The sequence below is a fragment of the Lithobates pipiens genome, unplaced genomic scaffold (assembly GCF_037356315.1).
Source record: "Lithobates pipiens isolate NorthernLeopardFrog02 unplaced genomic scaffold, aLitPip1_a1.2 Scaffold_16, whole genome shotgun sequence".
In the NCBI taxonomy this organism is placed as follows: Eukaryota; Metazoa; Chordata; class Amphibia; order Anura; family Ranidae; genus Lithobates; species Lithobates pipiens.
The window spans coordinates 358800800-358824346 of NW_027507748.1; the positions used below are offsets into that span (position 1 = coordinate 358800800).

Sequence of the window (23547 nt, forward strand, 5' to 3'; positions counted from 1 at the left end):
AGTTGTCAAATTACCCATCATGGAATGATACTGCTAAACTTGGCCTGGGCATCTTCAGTAGGTATCAATGACTTCTAGTTATAAAAGGGTATTGCTGACTGTTCTCTGACTGATCAGGCATCCCAATCTTGAAGGTAGATCCAGCAACCTCCACCCATGCTCAATTTCCACTTAGCCTTATCTTTATAATTGGGTTCTGCAGATCATAGATAGCTGGGCGCACACACACGAGCCTGGTCAGCTCCTCATTGTCTAGAATATCCTTTTATCACTAACCTCTTCTAGAGCTCATTTTTCTGCCCAAGGAACACTGGGAACACAGATGAATGGACAATGAGCTCGGGCAAGGCTTCTCAGCAGCAGGGATAGGCCAAGATAAGGGTCAAAGAGCAGACATGTGACTGTGTGTGCTGTAAGAAGTTGGACAACTGTCAAATTTACAACATTTAGGTGCGACTTGCATGCAAATTTTGAGGGTTTACATTACAGTCTATGGCACTCAAGTCACATGAAAGTCAGACCAAAGTAGTGTTTGAACAATAGTCATTAGAAAATATGGGGTGAGACTTATCTTGCAACTTTAGTGTCCAAAGTCACATGAAAAGTTGCACAAGTGTGAATGGAGCCTACATGGCAAGCTATAGGTAACTATGAGTACCTACCCAATGTAGAAGGCTTGACCGGCCTTGACCATTGCTGCATTTTATAAATATTTTATTGTATTTGCAGTGCTGTCCTCTAACCTTTATCGGCATATTCTATATGCAAAAGACCAATTAAACATATTATTGCAAAGTATTTGTAGACACTAAAAAAGTCAACAACTTACCTCAAATCATGTTTCAAAAGGTTTTTTTTTTTATTTTTTTATCTCATTTTAAACAAATTCTAGGCATTTTTAAAACCCAGTGCCACCTGACCCCCTTTCCACTGCCCAATCGCCTAGAAGTATCAGTAAGGAATTGGAGATGTCAGTTTAGTCTATTTGGGCTGATCTTCTTTAGAAGTTCATGATGATATGACTAAGCTCCTCATCCCTACCTGAAAATGGCAGGGGGCAGGAGAGGGGGGAGGTGAAAAAAACTGGAAGAAAGTGGTCACTTGACAAGCAATGTCCAGGAAGCAGAACAGAGGAAGTTGTGTGACAGGACAACATATGTGTGCATTTAAAGAGAAATCACAGCTTGTTGCTGCTTGGCTCCTTGATCAAACAGGAATAGTGATCCTGGATATACCATCTTAAAATCAGAGCATTGCGGTTCCAGAAGGCCACTTCTTCCGTTTATCGACCATCATTCTCCCTTTTTGCTCTCATTTGACTCTGCTGTTGTATCATGAGGTTCCAGTGCATTTTTTCAGTGGGTACTCCATTAGCAAAATGTAATCCTCTGTTGCTTAAAACCCTGATACCACTTTTCTGGTATACGAGGGCAATTAACTGGAGTCCAAGAGGTTGATAAATTCACAGGCAAAGGGACAGATTGCCTTATACTTCAGTCTGATAGTCGCCATCTGACATATCCATGGATATACGTGGAGGCTGTTCCCAGTCTACACAGCGTAGGCCCAGGCGGTCATGGATCTGTGATGAGCGTGCTCTGTAACTATCCCAAACCTTCTGATGGGGGCCAGCTGGACTTGTCTTCTCCTGGGAAGTCAATATCAGAGGTCAGGCACCAGATATTTATATTATTGCCAACATTATTACAATGCATTAATTATATTTACAATTTGGTTTTCTTTCACTTCTATTTACGGCATTGAAATATGTATACATTGTTTTCTATATTCTGTGTATTATTTCAGTATGGATGCCATTAATACGCCACCATGAATCTTATTAATATGACCTGCCAATATAGAATGAAATGCACCTGTGGAGATCATTAGAGTAATTAGTTTATGAGCATTTCCATGAATGGTCCATATGGGTGACATTCCTAGCAGTGGAAAAACGGGCTGCACACTATGATATATTAATACATTTCTGTGTGCTGCAACTGAGGGAACATCAATAGATGAATTAATGAATCCGTCAATAGAATAATCTGTTGATAAATGAAACTGCATAAAAATCAATGAATGAAACTAGTTTTCAGATAGATGTGTCTGACCTTAGTAAATTGATAGGTCAGTCTAAATTTAGAGAAGTTATTCAATGTGTCTTCCTCCAGTAGCATTAATAGACATATCTAATTCTAAAATCTTGATGGCTGTATCTGAACCAAATGACGTTGATGAGTGTATTAGACATGGAGAAAACGCAAAAAGTTATAGCACAAATACATTGAAAAAATGATATATGTATTTTAAAGGATGTCATAATGAAGATGGTAGCACTTTCTGTACATGAATCAAAAAGTACGATTCTGACAATTCATTTTAACCAAGCATGCTTACAGTATAAAGTCATATGGCAAAACTTCAAATGAACTATGGACCACAAGAGTTTTGATATGCAAAACAAAGAAAAAGATTCTCGTCAAACCATTAATTACTTTCAATTTCTATAGCTTTTTGCATTTCTCTAAGTAAATATATGAGGTTTGTCTAAAAAATTTGGCGAATGGTCTGATATCTCAACGGTGCGAGCATGCACATGGCTATCCAGAGAGATGATGAGAAGCGCCACCTAGTGTGGAGTACACGTGACTGTCAGAATAAACCCGCTGCAGCTAGTCAAACATAGTCACTGTGAGAGGTAGGGTCAATGTGCAACAGAGCAACGAGTGATAATGAAGTTCTGCTACAAATTAGGGAAAATGGTGACCGAGACGCATGACATGTTGGTGCAAGTGTACGGGACGGGAGCCGCAAGCAGAAAATGTGTTTATGGCTGGTTCAAACACTTTTGTGATGGGAAGTAAATGACTGAGGGTGAACCACTTCGGGTTGCCCGTCGACAGGCAGAACCCCAGACATAATCGAGCAAGTGCGACAAATGCTGACACGAGTTTGGTGACTGACTCTATAATTGCTGACGGAGGAATTAGGCATTAGCAAGGACATGGTGCACACCATCGTCCATGAAGATTTGGGTAAGTGGAAGATCTGTTCCCGGTTTGTGCTGCACAACCTGACAGACAAACAGAAAGCAGAACGAATGGAAATCTTTGGAGTCTTTATTACCATGTGTGACAAGGATCTATCCTTCCTGCAAACCATCATCACAGGGGATGAGAAATGTGTGCCAATTTTTGGCTCAGCGTGGCTTACCTGTTCTTGATCATCCACCGTACTTCCCTGATATGGCACCTACAGACTTCTGTTTCACCTTTTGAAAAGCGCCACGAAAGGTGCATGTTTTGCATATGTGGTGGCAATCCAAGAACCTTTGACAGTGCTTCTGCGATTGAGTCCTAAAAAGGCCTTTGTTTCCAGAAGCTTTATGAGCGTTGCCAAAAGGTGTGTTGTGAATGATGGCTAATATTTTGAAGGCCAATAAAGGTAATTTGTATCTTCTGTTTTGTTTATTTTCTGATACCATTCACCAAACTTTTTAGACACACCTTGTATAACTTTAATATGCCTCTATTAGCCATACACGTGTAAAAATTCAAAGTATTACAGATCTACTTTCCAGCATTCTCATCATATCCTAGCTGTCAATGATGAGAGAAAGTGCGTACAGAGTATAGCTCTCTCTAGACTAATAATGATCTAAAAGCATGACAAGTACAGACTACAGGGTATTCTGGATGTCTAGATTAGGACATTTGCTAATGTTCATATTAGCAGCTCTTTCAGAAAATGTGCATAGATTTATATACGTTTGTATAAGGGGTAAGTTCCCCCTTTCTAACATGTTACACTCATATTCAGGGTGAACCATGTAACATGTTAGTGCTGCAGCTGCCCCTGGGTATTCATTCACTCAAAAAACTGTCAAAAATAATTTAAAAAAACAGTACAAAGGTTGTTTTTTTGATGTGGGGTTTCCCCTCAAAATGCATACCTTTTGGTCACACATTTTTTATTTTATTTTTTTCATTTTGGCGTGGGATTTTTTGGTCTGAATGTGTTTTGTTATATGTTGTATCTGTTTGGTAAGAAAAACAAAAAAAAACAAACAAACTATTGATTTGTCATAAATCCACTATATTACCAATAGTATTGGGTCACCTTCCTTTACAGGCACATGACCTTTAATGGCATCCCAGTCTTAGTCTGCAGGGTTCAATATTGGGTTGGCCCACCATTTGCAGCTATAACAGCTTCAACTCTTCTGGGAAGGCTGTCCACAAGGTTTAAGAGTGTATCTATGGGAATGTTTGACCATTCTTCCAGAAGCGCATTTGTGAGGTCAGGCACTGATGTGGATGAGAAGGCTTGGCTCGCAGTCTCTGCTGTAATTCACCCCAAAGGTGTTTTATCGGGTTAAGGCCAGGACTCTGTGCAGCCCAGTCAAGTTTATCCACCCCAAATTCACTCATCCATGTCTTTATGGACCTTGCTTTGTGCACTGGTGTGCAGTTATAATAGAACAGGAAGGGGCCATCCCCAAAGTGTTCCCACAAAGTTTGCAGCATGAAATTGTCCAAAATGTCTTGATATGTGGACACGTTAAGCCAGGGGTGTCCAAACTTTTTTCAAAGTGGGCCGGATTTGATGAAGTGAACATGCCTGAGGGCCGACCATTTTGCCTGACATTCTTTGAACCATTGAAAATTCGGTCTAAGTGTGTCCATCCGAGCACTAATACACAGCCCAACAAGAATTCTCTTGCCTTTGTCGCACTCGTTCCCAACACACAGACGAATGCTCTGCACTTTAGGGGGTACCGTTAATTCTTAATGGTACCCCACACATTGGAAAATGTAGGGTGCTTTTGGTGCAGTGCAATAAAAAAAAACACACACAGACACATGTGCGCACACACACACACATACAGACACATGTGCACACACACATACAGACACATGTGCACACACACACACACATACAGACACATGTGCACACACACACACACATACAGACACATGTGCACACACACACACACATACAGACACATGTGCACACACACACATACAGACACATGTGCGCACACACACATACAGACACATGTGCGCACACACACATACAGACACATGTGCGCACACACACATACAGACACATGTGCGCACACACACATACAGACACATGTGCACACACACACATACAGACACATGTGCACACACACACATACAGACACATGTGCACACACACACATACAGACACATGTGCACACACACATACAGACATATGTGCACACACACACACAGAGACACATGTGCACACACACACACACACACATACAGACACATGTGCACACACACACACACACATACAGACACATGTGCACACACACACACACACATACAGACACATGTGCACACACACATACAGACACATGTGCACACACACACACATACAGATACATGTGCACACACACACATACAGACACATGTGCACACATACAGACACATGTGCACACACACATACAGACACATGTGCACAAACACATACAGACACATGTGCACACATACAGACACATGTGCACACATACAGACACATGTGCACACACACACACATACAGACACATGTGCACACACACATACAGACACATGTGCACACACACAAACATACAGACACATGTGCACACACACACACACACATACAGACACATGTGCACACACACACACATACAGACACATGTGCACACATACAGACACATGTGCACACACACATACAGACACATGTGCACACACACACATACAGACACATGTGCACACACACACATACAGACACATGTGCACACTCACACATACAGACACATGTGCACTCACACACATACAGACACATGTGCACTCACACATACAGACACATGTGCACATACACACACACATACATACATACACATGAATAAAGGCCTTTTTAACACCGAATCTAGCTTGTAGTACAGTACCTTTGCAGCTTCCTCATTCAGCCGGGTACTGCACTGTAGGGGGAAGCAGAGAGCACAGCACAATCCTCTGCACTTTACTTTCACTTTTGAAGCTCACGGAGCTTCTCACAGTGCCGGGGATCGGCTGATCTGACAGCCCTGCTCCCATGGCACAATAAATTGAGAAAGAGCAGGCGGGCCGTTAAAAACCGGACCGCGGGCCGCAACTGGCCCGCGGGCCGGACTTTGGACATGCCTGCGTTAAGCTTTCCCTTCATTGGAACTAAGGGGCCAAGCCCAAAACCCCTGAAAAAACAACCACACACCATAATCCCCCCTCCACCAAGTGATTTACATCAGTGCACAAAGCAAGGTCCATAAAGACATGGATGAGCGAGTTTGGGGTGGAGGAACTTAACTGGCCTGCACCTCAACCCAATAGAACACCTTTGGGGATGAATTATAGCAGAGGCGTTGAGCTAGGCCTTCTCGTCCACTAATTAAAGGATAAGTTCACTTTTCAGAACATGTTACACCCATATTCAGGGTGTAACATATTATGAAAGGGCCGCCCCCTCTCCCTCTTGATCCTCTACTCTGACAGCTAGCAGGGATATTCTCCCTGCTCTTGCTGTCAAAATTGTAAAGAACATGTGGCTGTGTGGGCTCTGCCCACCTAGCCATGTTACTCATTCACAGTGTTCACAGTGTGAAAACTACAAGTCCCAGCAGCCTTAGTGGTTGTCGGTTTGTAGCTCTCAATAAACTACCATGGCTCTGTGAACGCTGTAGAAGTTAATTGATTCTTCCTGTAAAATAAAGAAAAATTGCGCATAGAGAATGGATATGCTGCCAACACACTACATATAGTGTAAAAGTATCATTGCAATATCTGATGTGATTCATCGTACCATTTGGAGTTTGATTTGAATGCTGTAATACCCTGTTCAATATCGGGTGGAGTCCATTTACCACACCGTTGATCCTATTGAGGTTGTTACCTCAAGATTGCCTGTTTGAACCATGTGTCCATCAAATCTAGTAAGCGTGACCACTTTACCATATGGATTGTACTTTCAAGATCAAGTTGAACTACTCAACAAAGGCTTTTGCACATTCGTTTCTTTTTCTCTTTATTTTTGAGATGGACTTTCTTAAGATGGCTTTTTATTTGAAACGAAAAAAAGTGTGGAGCTTAAGTTGCAAAGACAAAAACCATGTGTATACCTTAAGTACATGTGATAATAAAATATCGACAAATCAATAAAGTGAATAAAAATTACACAAATAATGTGAACAGAAAAACACAATTAAATTCAAATTAGAGTCTATCAAGTGAGTACTCTTCACACTCTTCCAAGTGTATAGTGTAGATCAAAAATCCAAATGTGAAGTATAGCCCCCCGTTTTACTTACCTCACCCCTCGAAAATCCCGCTCTCTCCCCCGCTGTTCTTCTTCACCACTCAGCCTGGCCGCTGATTGGCTGGAGTGGATGGATGGAAAGCAGCGCAGCCATTGGCTCACGCTGCTGTCAATCACATCCACTGACGCGAAGCGCCGGGGGGCGGGGCCGTGTGTGATACAGCAAGCCGCTATAGCCGCCAGCTGTATCACGGGAGCGCGCCCGCAGGTGCTTCTCACCATGCGAGGGAGCTCGCATGAACGTGAGAAGTACCTGCGGGAGGAAGCACAGCCGCCGAGGGACCCCAGAAGAGCAGGTTCGGGGCCACTCTGTGCAAAACGAACTGCACAGTGGAGGTAAGTATAACATGTTTGTTATTTAAAAAAAATATAAAAATTAACTTTACAATCCCTTTAAAGAGTGGAAATCCCGCCTGTCATGTGACGTTTAAAAGCATAGAAAAATGACATACACCACCGTAGTAACGGGAGGAGGCTTACCAGATGACGTGGACTTAAAGGGGCTTACGCCTCTCAAGTCAAACAGGCCTGTTGGTTACCATGAACCCAATGAGGATAATGAGGCCTATATATCATCTCCCGGGGAACCTCAAACCATCTATTCATCAGTAATGACCATCATAGGATTTTCTTAGTTATTCACTCTACCAAAAGGTAGTCTCTGGTCACCAGAGTCATCCCCCCACATGAAAGTTCCCAGCATTCCTCTTTACATCAGAGTCTGCAGGATTCCCCCTTACAGTGTGGACCCTGTAGAGGGGAACTCTGATGTAAAGGGCAATTCTGCAGACCCTGATGTAAGTGGGAACTCTCATATAAAGCGGAACTCAGTGGACTCTGACATAAGGAAGTCTCTGGTCACCAGAGCCACCCTTACATCACAGTTCGCCCTTAGATCATGATCTGCAGCATTTCCCCTTATGTCAGAGTTCCCGTGCACTGTAAGGAGAAATCCTGCAGACTCTGATGTATGGGGGACCACTGTACTGGCGGGGTTATATTATCCTGACCTTGATGTAAATGGAGAAATATGTTTTTTTGACTTTTAACTTAAACACATTGCTAATAGCACTAGCTACATGTTTATAGTTTAAATATTGATATTTGAGAGCATGCATGGCAGCTCCCGAGATGGCGGCTTGATTCGGGAGCTCCTTCTGCTCCAGCTGTGTAACAGCCTCAGCACCAGCTAGAACAAGCGGGTCACATCTAGGGATGAGCTTCGTGTTCGAGTCGAACATACGTTCGACTCGAACATCGGCTGTTCGCCCGTTCAGTGAATTCTGAACGTTATGGGCCGTTCGCGACAAATTTGTGTGGCGCTCACGGCCCACAATGCACTGCGTCATCGCAGTGCATTGCTGGCTCCTGATTGGCCAAGCATGCACTGTGACCCCCGCATGCTTTGCCAATCACAGCGCCAGCAGCGAGGAGAGCCATGATTGGCCACAGGCAGGATGCATGTGGCCAATCATAGCTCAGGTTGTGTAGTACACGCCCCACACTATATAAGGCCGCCAGCGCGGCGGCCTTGTGTAGTGTGTTTGCGTCTGAAGCAGTTAGTGGGTGTTCTGTGTACCTTCAACACAGTATACACCGATCGTTATCGGCCGATTTTCGATCTTGCTCTTCTGTAGTGGTTGTTGTCTGCGTGCCCTGACCGCAGTATACACCGCTATATTCACCTCACCTATATAGCTAGTGATCTATCTTTTATAATAGAGCTTGCAGTCAGTAGCGTTAGGAGCTTGTGCGTGCTGTCTGCGTGCTCTGTACCCAGTACACACCGCTATATCCAACTACATAGCTCTTCTCTATTTGAACCCACTTGCCATCTGCAGGAGTTATTGGAAGTTGTGTGTGCCTCCAGCACAGCACAGTATACATCTGTATATACCCCTTTATCTCTGGTGTTCTATATTAAAGGCATCTGCAGGAGTTAGTGGGTGTTTTGTGCCTCCAGCACAATATACTCCTGTATCTACCCTTTATTGCTGTTCTCTAATAGAGCCATCTGCAGGGCTTAGTGGGTGTTGTGTGACTCCATTACAGTATACCCCTTTATCTCTGGTGTTCTATAATAAAGGCATCTGCAGGAGTTAGTGGGTGTTGTGTGCCTCCAGCACAATATACACCTGTATCTACCCTTTATTGCTGTTCTCTAATAGAGCCATCTGCAGGGCTTAGTGGGTGTTGTGTGACTCCATTACAGTATACCCCTTTATCTCTGGTGTTCTATAATAAAGGCATCTGCAGGAGTTAGTGGGTGTTGTGTACCTCCAGCACAATATACACTACCCAACTGCTGTTTTACCCAACTCCCTTCAGGCCATTACCATGTCTGGAAGGCCAGCAAGGAGAGGCAGACAGGCGCGAGCCGATAAAAGAGGGCAAGCAGGCTCTGTGTCTAGAGACAACAGTGCTGGTCGTGGACGCGGTGCATTGTCATCAGCACGTGGCCATGGGACAAGCTTGTCCTTCTTTTCGGCAGCTGGACATGTTGAACCGTAACATGCCAACGACTTGGTAGAGTGGATGACCAAGCCCTCTTGATCCTCCTCATCCTCTCTCACCCAGTCTCAGGGTACTAGCAAAGCAGCTGCCAACGCATCGTCTTCCCTCGTCTCAATGTCATCATCAGTGACTCCTTCCCTAGACCCACCACGTCCTCCTGAGGAGTCTCCTGAACTCTTTGAGCACAGTGTTGGGTACATGCTCCAGGAGGATGCCCAGTGTTTTGTAGGCTCTGATGATGACACTCAGCTAGAGGAAGGCAGTAGCGTGAATGCAGAGAGAGGGGATGCTCAAGAAGGACAGCAATCTGGCAGTCATGTTCCACAAGCCGCAGCATATTGCCAGGTTTGCTACAGCGATGAAGAGGGAGGGGATGATGAGGGCACTGACTCCACGTGGGTGCCTGGTAGGAGAGAGGAGGAGGAGGAGGAGGCACATGTCCAACGAGGCAGGATGCCCTCGGGGGCCAGCTTAGGGGCAGCACACCGACTGAATCACACCACAGAGCTCCGCCTGTGCAGGGCGCTGCCTCTGCGCGTTATTCTAAAAGTTCTTTGGAGTGGGCCTTTTTTGAGACGAGTGCATCAGATCGCACCGCTGCTATTTGCAACATATGTGTCAAGCGTATCTCACGTGGCCGAAACATCAGCCGCTTGGGAACCACATGCTTGACCAGACATATGTTGACCTGCCATGCTGCTCGTTGGCAAGCGTACTTTAAAGACCCACACCAAAGAACAAAGCGGACCTCTCCTTGCTCCTCATCAGCTGGCATCTCCAACCCCACTAGACCTTCAGTCCTCTCTGAAACCTGCTCTGAGAGGAATGAAGGTGTAGAATTAGGTGTGTCACAGCCAAGTGCTTCCGGGCACCCTGCTAGCAGTACACCCACGTCCGATTATAGCAGGCAAATGTCCCTGCCCCAGCTGCTGGACCGGCGAAAGAAGTTCACTCCCAGCCATCCACATGCCCAGCAGTTGAATGCTAGCTTGGCTAAATTGCTAGCACTTCAACTGCTGCCTTTTCAGTTGGTAGACTCGGCCCCCTTCCATGAGTTTGTACAATGTGCGGTTCCTCAGTGGCAGGTCCCCAAACGCCACTTTTTCTCACGGCTCTCTACCGGCATGTGGAAGGCAATGTCCTTGCCTCGCTGGACAGGGCGGTCAGCGGTAAGGTGCATATTACCACTGACTCATGGTCCAGCAGGCATGGACAGGGACGTTACCTGTCTTTCACGGCCCATTGGGTCACTCTTCTGGCAGCTGGGAAGGATGCAGGACAAGGTGCAGTAGTGTTGGAGGTTGTTCCGCCACCACACCTCCAAAATGCTACTATTGGTTGTGACACACCTCTCTCCTCCACCCCCTCCTCTTCTTCTTCCTCCATGGCCTCTTCCAGTGCTCTGTCCTCAGAACCAGCGGTGCTCCGTAGGCGTTCCAGGGGCTACGCAAGTACGCAGGCAAAACGATGCCATGCCGTGCTTGCGCTGGTTTATTTGGGTACAGGAGCCACACTGGGGCGGATGTTTTGTCAGCTCTGCAGGGGCAGGCCGAGAGGTGGTTGACACTACGCCAGCTTAAGCCAGGAATGGTGGTTTGCGATAATGGCACCAACCTCCTCTCTGCCCTCTGACAGGGACAACTGACCCATGTGCCCTGTGTAGCTCACGTCCTTAACCTGGTGGTGCAGCGGTTCTTGGGCAGGTACCCCGGCTTACAGGATGTCCTGAAGCAGGCCAGGAAAGTATGTGTGCATTTCCGCCGATCATTTAATGCCTGTGCTTGGCTGGCTGAGCTCCAAAAGGAGTTGAACCTGCCCAAGAACCGCCTTATATGTGACATGCCCACCAGGTGAAACTCAACGTTGGCCATGCTGCAGCGGCTGCACACGCAGCAGAGGGACATCAATGAGTACCTGTGCGACTACGGCACCAGGACAGGGTCAGGGGAGCTCGGTTTTTTCTCACCACGCCAGTGGGGCATGATCAGGGATGCATGCACTGTCCTGTCACTGTTTGAGGAGGCCACAAGGATGGTGAGCAGTGACAGTGCAGGCATCAGTGACACTGTACCTCTTGTCCACCTCTTGGAGCATACGCTGCGTGGAATAATGGACATGGCACTTGAGGCAGAACAGAGCCAGGAAGAGGAGGAGGCCCCCTTTATCCAGACAGTGTTCCTGCTGTGCCACCCATCACACAGGAAGAGGATGAGGAGGAGGAAGAGGAGGAGGAGGATGATTGTGTCAGCATGGAGGTGGAGGCTGGCACTCAGCATCAGCAGCAGCAGCAGCAGCAGTCTTGTAGGGATGATTTACAGTCCCAAGAAACACGTGGACTTGTACGTGGCTGGGAGGAGGTAGCTGCGGATCATGTTGTCCTTAGTGACCCAGAGGACTCCAGTCCGAATGCCTCAGCTAACCTACGCTGCATGGCCTCCCTAATCCTGCAAAGCCTGCGGAAGGATCCTCGTATTCTTCGGATCAAGGAGAGGGACCATTACTGGCTGGCCACTCTCCTTGATCCACGGTACAAGGGTAAGGTTGCCGACCTTATCTTGCCATCGCAGAGGGAGCAGAGGATGAGACATCTCCGGGAGGCCTTGCAGAAAGGTCTGTGCAACGCGTTCCCAGAGACTGGGAGGTTACAAACTCCTGGTCCTGGACAACGTGTTGCTGAGGCATCGGTCAAAAGGAGCGGTGGAGAAGGTGGCCGTGTGACTGATGCTTTCAGACAATTTTTTAGTCCGCAGCCCCAAGGTATGATCGGTTCCAACAACCATCACCAGCGTCTGATTTATATGGTGCAGGAATACCTAGGGGCAAGGTCAGACTTGGACACCTTTCCCACCAAAAATCCTCTGGCTTACTGGGTCTTGAGGATGGATCACTGGCCAGAGCTTGCACAGTATGCAATTGAGCTACTGGCCTGTCCTGCATCCAGCGTTCTTTCAGAACGCACCTTCAGTGCTGCTGGTGGCTTTGTTACCGATCACAGGGTGCGCCTGTCCACCGAATCAGTTGATCGACTGACCTTCATCAAGATGAATCAGTCTTGGATCACCCACAGCTACCAAGCACCTGAAGCTGATGTAACCGAATAATTTTTTTTGAAATATCACATCCCTTCAAGACTGCCTATGCTGATGCTGAGTGACTGTCCTGTTATGTTGATTGTCTATCCTCTTCCTCCTCCGCTGATATGTTGGAAGAACATTTCTGGTTCTGGGCGATGCCATCAGCCAAATTTTTCTGCCCCTGTTTAACAGGGGCGTTTAATTACAATTTTTGATACAATGCTGTGCAGCAGGGCTAATTCCTGCAATAAAACTAGAGTATATGAGAGAGGTTGCAGTGTGGTGGCACCAGCAGCAGTGCCTAAGGCCCAATTTTTCTGCCCTCTTTAACAGGGACATGTAATTACAATTCTTGATATAATATTTCACAGGAGGGCCCCTTCCTGTGCCCACCCAGAGTAACTGTGAGGACTTATAGTGTTGTGGCACCAGCACCACAACCACCAAAGGTCAATTTTTCTACCACTGTTCAACAATGGCATGTAATTACAATTCTTGATATAATCGTTCACAGCAGGGCGCTCCAGTGCCCACCAAGAGTCACTTTGAGGGCTTACAATGTTGTGGCAAAACCAACACCTTGTTCCGCCATTTCTGCAGAGCATATAGGGCAGGCCCCTACTTTCAAACATCCAACTTACAAACATCTCCTACTTGCAAACGGAAGGAGACAACAGCAAGTGAGATGAAAAAAGATGTACGACAAAACAAATTATACAGGGGTGATAACCCTTCCCTATGTTTTCCAAAAAGCTTAAAAATAGTTTTTTTGACTGGAGCTACACTTTAAAAATGTACCAGTTGAAAATTACAAACAGATTCAACTTAACACAACAAACCTACACAGTCCCTGTCTTGTTTGCACCGCCTGTATACTGCTGTTCTGAGTATATAGGGCCTGGGGGCCACACGCATTTCCTTTTTTTTAATATGGGTACTGGGTTCCCCTTAATATGCGTACAAGACCCAAAGGGGCTGGTAATGGGCAGGGAGGGCTACCCATGCCATTTTTCTCAATGATTTTCAACCATATTGCAGGAAACCGATATAACATTAAAACCGCAAGCAGTTTTAAATGATGTTATTTCTGTTTAATGTCATTTTGTGCAGGGACTGTTCTAAACACGGGAAACACGTGACACTTCACAGGCATACTACAGACACCCCCCAGGCACCATATTTAAAGGAATATTTCACTTTTTTTTTCACTTTAATCGTCATTAAAATCAGTGCTCCCGCCAAAACGGCCATTTTTAAAAACATTTTAGGCATTGACCCATGTCCCCTGGGGCAGGAGCCAGGTCCCCAAACCCTTTTTAGGACAGTATCTTGCATATTAGCCGTTAAAATTAGCACTTTTAATTTCGAACGTTCGAGTCCCATAGACTTCAATGGGGTTCTAAAGTTCGTACGAATTTGGGGTCCGTTCGAAAGTTCTGGTGCGAACCGAACCGGGGGGTGTTCGGCTCATCCCTAGTCACATCCCTCACAATCCGCCCAATCTCTGAACACGTCAGAGCTCTTTCCCGCATTTCGGGCGGGCAGCCTAAGAGCGGGGTCTCCCACCAGCTCTGCTTTGGGGATCAGGCTTAGGGAACGTCCAGGATGGCGGCCACAACTCACACAGGAGGAGAACAGGAGGACACAGAGTCCATTGCGGACCCTATCCCTGCACCTCAGGATCCTTATGGAACCCCAGCCACACCAGTAAGGGCCCTTCTCCTCCCAGCAGCCTCCCCTGCTTCCACAGAATCACTCCTGGGCAGATCCTTTCATGAGCTTCTGAACTCACCAAATCAATAGCCCTGTGGACTTATCCACTCTGCAACAGGCTTACCTTCACCCCAGGCCAGCTACTTCACATAAATCAAATCCTCATTAAATTCTCTGAAATGCTGGCAAACAGTTTAGCCCAAACTGCAGCACAAATAACTAACATTAAAGTGGATCTACAGAGCCTAGGCACATGTATGGAAGTCATTGAGCAGACTGTAGACCAGACAGTGTTACGGGCGAACCAGAACACCACTTGTATTCAGGCACTACAGGAACAACTGGACACAGCATTATCTAATATTGATGACCTGGAGAACAGAAGTAGATAATATAATTTTTCTTGTCCGGGGTCTTCCAGAATTGATATTGGATGTCCAAGTTTCAGTTAAGTCCCTCATTAAGAACCTCATTCCAGATATTCTGGACCACAGGTTGAAGCTGGACAGAGCTCACAGAGCTCTCCAACCCCCTCGCTGGGATGGTCTCCCTAGAGATATTGTGGTAAAACCATACTTCTTTTCAGTAAAGGGTGGAGTTATGAGAAAGGCTCAGGACTCTGACAAGCTAACTATACATGGGAAGCTGACTAAAATTTTTGCAGACTTGTCCCCCACAACTATTCAACACTGGAGGTCTCTTAAACCCCTCCTGAAGGTATTATCGCAAAAATCTGTAAAATATTGGTGGTCGTTCCCTTTCCATCTACAGTTTCAATTTCACAATAAAACATATGGCTTTGCCTACTTTCCAGATGGTGAACATCTACTGCTACAACTGGGCATCATCTCCCAAGAATCCATTTCATCTTCTGCAAACCACCACAGTTCTTCCAAGTGACCTCTTTCGGTCAGTCCCCTGACCCTCGCCTGGCAGAAGCAGAAACAAAGAAGGCTTCGGAACTCCAACTCCCCAATGAAGAACTTTCTCCCCGCATTTTCATCTGACCAATTTTGGTCCACTTTTGGCTGGAAGCACATCTTCTTAGGTTACAAGTTCCTGGCTGTGTCCTCACTTATGTCCACTAATTTGGAGACAACATGACTTTAACGTTTCTTTAACACTTCTTTAAATGGTTATCCTCTCCCTTAGGTTTGGGTTGGAGATCAGTCAGATCTACAGTTCAAAATGTGTAATTATGATCTCCTCATCTTGCTCTTCTCATCTGATATTTGGCCCTATAGGGCGAGCCTCTGAAGGGAAGCAAGATATGCTATTGATAACCTTTTCTACGTGCATTTATGGGGGGATGCCTGCTCCAGACTTGAATTCCCTCAGGTTTTCCACCCCTTATTTTTTTATGCACCAGCAACTTACGGTTTACTAGTTATTTTACTTTGATATGTCTAAATTACTAAATATTAGTTCATTTCAATTTTGTGAGGGTCGGAATCTGACCCCATGATCCATTATATATTTCAGATAAATGTGTGTGTCATCAACTGTTCTGTTTAATCGAGGCTTATAGGCTGGAGAGGTATTAGTGCTCCTCCCCCTGTTGAAACTCAAGGGTTCCAGTTCTCCTTGGGACAACAGGACAGCACCCTGAATATTTCAGGACACACAAGTACTTTTATATTTCTATCTAAATTGTTAGGTTGACAGGATCAGTCAATACCGATCCTGTGTTCAGAGAAGTTTAATCCAGTGTTTTTGCACCATAAATATCCCGCTCACTACTTAGCAACTTCAGAGGCCAAAAGTGGCCATCCTTTTTTCCAAAAAAGTCTCTTTTGCTCATTCCTAACTGGTCAAGGACCAGGAAGGTTGATATATTCTAGTCAAAGGACATATTTATGGCTGCCCATATAATCATTCATCTCCTATTATGCCCCAAACAAGTTAGACATGCTACAAACCCTCTCCTTTCACTTTGAGGGAAGGATAGTAATGGGAGGTGATTCTAATGTTGCTTTTGATCAGATTTTGGACAAAACGAGCACAGGGGCACCCCAGCTAAAAAGTCCCCATAAACAAAGCCTCAGCATAGCCTGGCTTCTCCATACTCTAGGTCTGGTGGATATTTGCAGAGAGATGAACCCTTTTTCATGGGACTACACACACTACTTGGCCTTACATAAGACATATGGGAGAATAGACCATATATTTCACCCCACCTTAGACATTAGTACTGCATCGCAGGCCATTATCCATGACGTAGCTTGGTCGGACCATTCCCTAATTTTGTTGAAACTTAGTAAGGTTTCTCCTCCTTCGGGTCAACGAATCCCTTCTAAGCGATCCAGTTAGATACACCATGTTAGAGAAGGAGCTACAGGAGTTTTTCCTTCTGAATGATGTGGAGGACATCTCACCGGGAGCTTTATGGGGAGCTCATAAGGCGGTGATCCATGGTAAACTTCAAAAATTCAGTTAGCCTCTCAATTAAAACGGAAGCGTCAGGTATACACAGACAAGCTTGATGAGGAGTTCAAATCACTCAGCAAAGCCCACAAATGTAACCTCACTATAGCCACGTTAGCCAAACTTGATACAGCTAAACTAGCTTTAAGCCTAGTCCTTTCCTCGGCTGCTGAAAAAAGTCTGAGATGGCAAGATGCGTTTCTATACACAAGAAAACAAAATAGGCTAGAAACTAGCAAATAAACTGACCCCTACATATCGTGAGATCTCCATCCCTAAAATTAGGGCTCTGAAGGGCGATATTACTCAAAATCCTAGCCGCATCATGGAAACGTTCCACTCTTTTTATTTCAAACTATATAGTAAGGACAAAGGCGAGGACCCTAGAAGCATCAAGGGCTTCCTGGAAGTGATCTCCCTTCCAACTCTCAAGGATGACCATCGCTCCCTTCTTGAATCTCCTGTCTCAGAATCCGAACTCTTAGCCCTTGTACACACGGTCGGAGAATCTGTCGGAATGAGTCTTATCGGACCGTGTCGTCAGATAATCCGACTGTGTGTGGTATGCATTGGACTGATTCCGTCCGAATCTCCGTCCGACCCAATTTTCCAACATGTTGGAAATATGTCCCGACCAACTGGGCCGGACGGACCTAATCCGATCATGTGTAGAGCATTTTCATCGGACCAAGTGCCACGCATGCTCAGATAAAATTCCTACATCAAAGCTATTGGCTACTAGCCTGAATGTAGTCCCATCGTAACGAAATTACGTCATCACGTTCTGAAAGATCGGATATTTCGCCAACTTGGCCCGACCGTGTGTATGCAACAGTTTCGGACACAATCCGACGGATTTGGTTGGCAAAATCTCCGACTGTGTGTACGTGGGCTTAGAGGTTATTAAGGGGCTCCATAATGGGTCTGCACCCGGACCTGACAGAATTCTGTAACTGTTACTATAAAGCATTTGCAAACATCTCCTTATATGGTACTTTATTTTAATGCCCTGAACAAAGGTAAAACTTCAGACCCTGCCACCAACCTGGCATTTATCTCCGTTATACCAAAACCAGATAAGGACCATAGTGAAGTGGAGAACTACAGACCTATATGTCTGGTCAATAAGGATTTGAAAATCTTATCAAAATGCTTATCCAACCGTTTAGCCTCTTTCATAGGTAATTATGCACATAAAGACCAGGTGGGTTTAATACCTGGTAGGTAAGCAAAGCGATAGATGTGATTTCTCTGATGAAGTCGGGATGGAATGGGGGCCCTCCTCAGGAGGGATACTTACAATCCTAAGACCTTCAGAAGGACGTTTGACACAGTTTCTTGGCCCTTCCTATTCTCTATCCTCAACAGATGGAGCTTCGGTCCTAACTTCACTAGAGTGTTACAAGCTTTCTACTCTCACCCTTACGCTCAAGTAAGAATGCAAGGCATTTACTCAGAATCCTTTCCTATAGCTAGAGGGACTAGACAAGGATATCCACTATCCTCTCTACTATTCGCTATAGTGATAGAGACCTTGGCTATAGTGATCAGAAATCACCCTAATATCCAAGGCATCCGTTGCGGACCGTTTACACATAAATATGCCCTTTTCATGGACGATATACTGTTATTCGTTACCTCTCCCTTCATCTTAACTCCTAACATTTTTTAATTGCTACATGATTTTGGCCAAGTCTCCGGCCTTAAAGTCAACATGTCCATATCTCAGGCCCTGAATGTATCAACCCCACCCACTCTGGTGGATCGCCTGCAGGACCATTTCTCTTTCACTTGGGACAATAAGTCAATCCCCTACTTGGGAATTAGCTTGGCCTCTTCTATAGACCAGCTATATGGCATTAATTACCCACCTCTTATCAAGAAACTCTCTACTGACCTGTCATACTGGTCATCCCTAGGACTTTCCTGGCTAGGCATAATCCATGCTATCAAAATTACATCATTATCCCCTATCCTTTACTTGTTCTGCTTCCTATCCCAGTTATCAAGGCCCAGATCTCTAAACTGCAATCATCCATCGTCCAATTTGTGCGGGGGAAGAATGGACACCGTTTCTCTAAACATATACTACACAGATCCAAATTTCAGGGAGGATTAGGACTCTCCAATCTCTTGTGGTACTACCAGGCAGCTCATTTGGCTCAGATCTCTATTTTCTATTCCAAAGGTGCCAAATCTGATTGGGTTGCAATGGAGAGACAATCAATCCCAAACTTCACTATAGACTATCTAGGAGTGACCTTAAATCCTTACCCCCGATACTCTCCCCAACTTTGTCTCACTCGATAGCATTATGTGATTCCCTACATTAGCTACCTGGCGGACAGTAGGGATGAGCTTATCAGAGCTTATCAGAATCTGGAAGCCCCCTTTAACAAGGGGACACCCAGATCCCGCCCCCCATTTGAAATGGTAAGGGCCTACCATTTAAAAAAGAAAGTGTAAAAAATTGTTAAAAAACACACACACACTGTTCAGAAAAGTTCTTTATTAAAAAGAAAAAAAAAAGAATCCAGTGGTAGTAATCCACTCATGCTATCCAGCGATGGGTGATCTCTTCTCCGGGGTCCAGCGAAGGGTGATCTGATCTCTTCTCTGGGGTCCAGCCATGGGTGATCTCTCCCAATGTTCCAGCGCAGGGCATCCATCCTGTCTCCACCAGACACTCTGGTAATCCCGGCAGCCTGACACATCTTAGCTGAGGAGGACGGGGCCACCCGTCACCTGACCCCACCCCCTCTGACGCAAGGGGAAAGCCGGGCTTCCCCAGTGATGTGCGGGTGACCTCGCCCCCCTCTGATGTAATGGAAACATGCGGGGTCACCCATACATCACTCCGGAAGCCTGGCTTTCCCCTTGCGTCAGATACCTTAATATACATACCAGACCTGAAGGGCCTGGTAATTGAATTTGGGGGGAACCCCATGATTTTTTTTTTGATTTTTTTTTATCAATGACTTTCATTGACTGTTCTCCGTATTACGGGGAGCCGACAATTCATTATAGCTGCGAGTGCTTTTAAATGACTTTTTTTTCCTGCAGAAATTACACTTTGTGCAGGGACAGTTCTAAGCATGGGAAACATGCGCCCCTTTACAGGCACTATACACACCCCCCAGGTACTAAATTTAGAGGAATATTACACTTTTATTGTTTCACTTTAAGCATTATTAAAATCACTGCTCCTGAAAAAACTGCCATTTTTAAAACTTTTTTTTGCATTGATACATGTCCCCTGGGGCAGGACCCAGGTCCCCAAATACTTTTAGGACAATAACTTGCTTATACTTGCATAAGCCTTTAAAATTAGCACTTTTGATTTTGAACGTTCGAGTCCCATAGACTTTAATATGGTTCTAAAGTTCACACAAAGTTTAGGACTGTTCGCAGGTTCTGGTGCGAACCGAACCTTAGTGTACAGACAAAGGTTTATAGAGGCACTTTATTAACTCTCATTAACTCAGGTCCACTTTCTTTAAGCTACTGTGTTAGTAAATTAGAGATGCCACTCTGTGAGAAGTTTCACTTCACCCAAATTTCCCATTTTCCAAATTTGATTTGGGTTACGAAACCCATACCTTTAACAGTGATAGCTTAAGAACAGGGTTGCTCTAAAGTCTTGAAGATGAGAGGAGGTATTTCTTTTATCTATTCGGCCTTAGTGGAGACCATGGATAAAGCCTCTTATATGCTAGGATGGGAATGAGATCTTGATTTTGACTGGGATGTAAATTTATGGCATCTCTGTTTCAGGCATTCCTTTAAGGTTATCCAAAATATATCTCTGGTAGAAGCTAACTTGAAAGTAATTTCCCGCTGGTACATGGTACTGCTTGCCTTGCAAAAATATATCCTGCAGTGTCTCCTTTATGCTTTAGAGAATGTGGGCATTCTGGTCCACTGCTGCACATCGTTTGGCAGTGCCCCAGAATCAGAGGGTCTGGAATCAAATCATTCATTTAATCCGCAAGATAACTGGCGTTTTGGTGCCTCAGGACCGCAAGACAGCTCTTCTCAATCATGAATAGCTAAATCTACTCAAAATTTGATTAGGTTTAACTTAATCGGAGCTAAAATTCCAATAGCTTGAAAGAGCCCTTTTATAGAATTTAATATGGCAAATGAAAAATATCTTGGATAATGTCACAAGAAAAGATGATAAGCATTCTACAGAATTCAGAAATTTGAGCTGACCTGGGAACCCTGGGCTACCTAAATGAAAGTCGCCCTTTAATCCAGCATATAACTTTCTATTTTATTGTATCTTGACATTGTAAGATGTATCCCGCACAGGTATCTCCCCCTTCTACTGTTCTCTTATATTCCATCTTCATCTTCCATTGCTTCTCTTCCTTTCTATCAACGTGTTCCTCTCCTAACTCCTTACTAACTACAGTTACCTCAGAGTTTCTGGAACCTTTCCCAGATTCTCTGGCCAATTAGTAGGTTGTCTCTTAGGTTGGATGTTTTTGACCCTATTGCTATACTCAATTTTTACCAAGAGAGCAGGCCCTCTAATATTATCGGGCCTGGTCTGTACAGCTATATTCAGTATTGTGCAATAGGGTCACAATACCTATTTATGTGTGTTCTTTATCATCTGTCCCCGAGAAACGGGCAACAATTCGAATGTTATATGGGTTAATCAATTTGGGGTATATTTTACCATTTGGCATACCTTCAGTGGCAATAAGTAGTCTCACTTACAAATACCTCTCCATGGTAGCCGCTCTCGAGACCCTTTAAGCGCAGGAATATTGGGTATATTGTTGTTACGACACCTCAAATGTGTTTTACCCCATTCGACTCCTTCTTTTTGGTCAATCTTACTGAATATCACACTGATGTTGTACTGTTATTTTACTCATGGCAACCAATGACATTTCTCATTCGGTACTGATTGTCCATATTTTTGCTTTAATTGAATAAAAATATTGAACACTGGTTTAGTGTCACTTTAAGTCAGAAGCAATCGGTTGATTCAGCTAACTGGGATCCATCTACACCTGGCATATAAGTTTTTGGTAATTTTACACTTTGTATTCAGGTAGCCGGCAGCTAAAAAATGCCATTACAAAGGTTTAACACTAACACAGCAAAGAGACATGAAAAATAATGCTGCACTAAATCACATGGCAGTGGGTACTCTGTAATTGCTCTTTTATTTTTAATTAAAGTAATCTCTGATTTGCATTAATATTTTATTATCTTCAGGAGACAGAAATTAAACAGAGCCACTGGCTTGAGTACAAAACCATTATTCTTTAGGTTCAACTTCATACATAAGAAATGTGCCGTAGGATGTCTATCTCATACACAAGGTTAGTGTTAGAAGCTATGTAGTTGGTTTAGTACAACTGATTGATTAACATCACCTACAAAGGCTGATGATCGAGCTTATTGCTTAAGGAAAAACAAGTTTTTGTATTCAAACAACTTGTCAGCAACAATAGATTGAAGTAATTATGTATGTTCGTCCTAGTAGTGACAGTCGCTTGACTACCATATTCTGTCACTCACGGTTGTATTTATAATGTCATGTTCACTTTATTGGTTGTGAAAGGAGTAAACAAGCTATCACTGGAAACTTGCAAGACCAGGGGCCTGCAGGGTATGCAAGAAGAACAAAATGAGAAGCACATATGTTTCTTTCATTTGTGACATAGTAAATAATGTTACTCACACTGGCTGAGGTTCTCTCCACTGCTCCTCCGGAGGATATGCTCCAGCGTTTGTCTCTCTGAATTACAAACATAGCAGAAGAGTGACATGGCAGCGTTGTCAGATAAAACAGAGGCAGCAATGGTACCGAGTCAACAGCAATAGTAGAATGGCCAATGAGGTAGTAGTTAGAGCAACAAGCATGCTAATAGCAACATGCCTGCCTACTGAATCATGTTCAGGGATATCAAATCAGAACGTAATATGATATAATGAAAAGGGAGCAAGGGCAATAGGTAGACATAAGGAAAGCCGAAGACTGTCCAAGGGGGTCTAAATGGCTGCAAGTATTATAAACGGAAATTATTCTAGAATGAACAATATATTCAATATCTGGTAGTTCTCTTTCCTCAGTAAAAAAAAATGTTCTCCCATGTCTTGAAAATTTTGCATGCAAGTTTGTGCTGTTTTTCATGCTAAATTAACCACTGCATACCCATGTTTTATTGATTTATATGGGGCTTTGCTATCCATATCAGAGCAAGCACTATTGCAAAGCAGTTTAATCTGTAAATGTCAAGAGTCCTTGTATAAAACATACTAAAAAAAGGTCAACTTGCCTAAGAAGTAATTAAAATTTGAGTTGTAGTGGACCCCACCATATCCATAATGGTCTAGCAGGCCTGAAAATTAAACTTCAGCATTAAGTGAGAAGCTGATAGGTGAAAAAAAGCTGAATTGAAGCTGTACACTTTTTTAACCCTTTATAATCTGTACCCTGTATGCTAAGATA

At 44.4% G+C, this 23547-nt stretch overlaps 1 protein-coding gene across 9 annotated transcripts in view; it reads right to left on the reverse strand.

The window, feature by feature from the left end:
• Nucleotides 1-835: 835 nt before the first annotated feature.
• The window catches only part of ADGRB2 (adhesion G protein-coupled receptor B2), a 706559-nt gene continuing 683847 nt past the window's right edge, over nucleotides 836-23547 (reverse strand). For all 9 annotated transcript variants that reach the window (XM_077481962.1, XM_077481967.1, XM_077481965.1 and 6 more), the window contains 2 exons: nucleotides 22777-22833; nucleotides 836-1648 (listed from right to left, as the gene is read on the reverse strand). In XM_077481962.1, the coding sequence (XP_077338088.1) occupies nucleotides 1487-1648; nucleotides 22777-22833 (219 nt within the window). In that variant the 3' untranslated portion in view covers nucleotides 836-1486. The remainder of the gene's footprint in view (nucleotides 1649-22776; nucleotides 22834-23547) is intronic.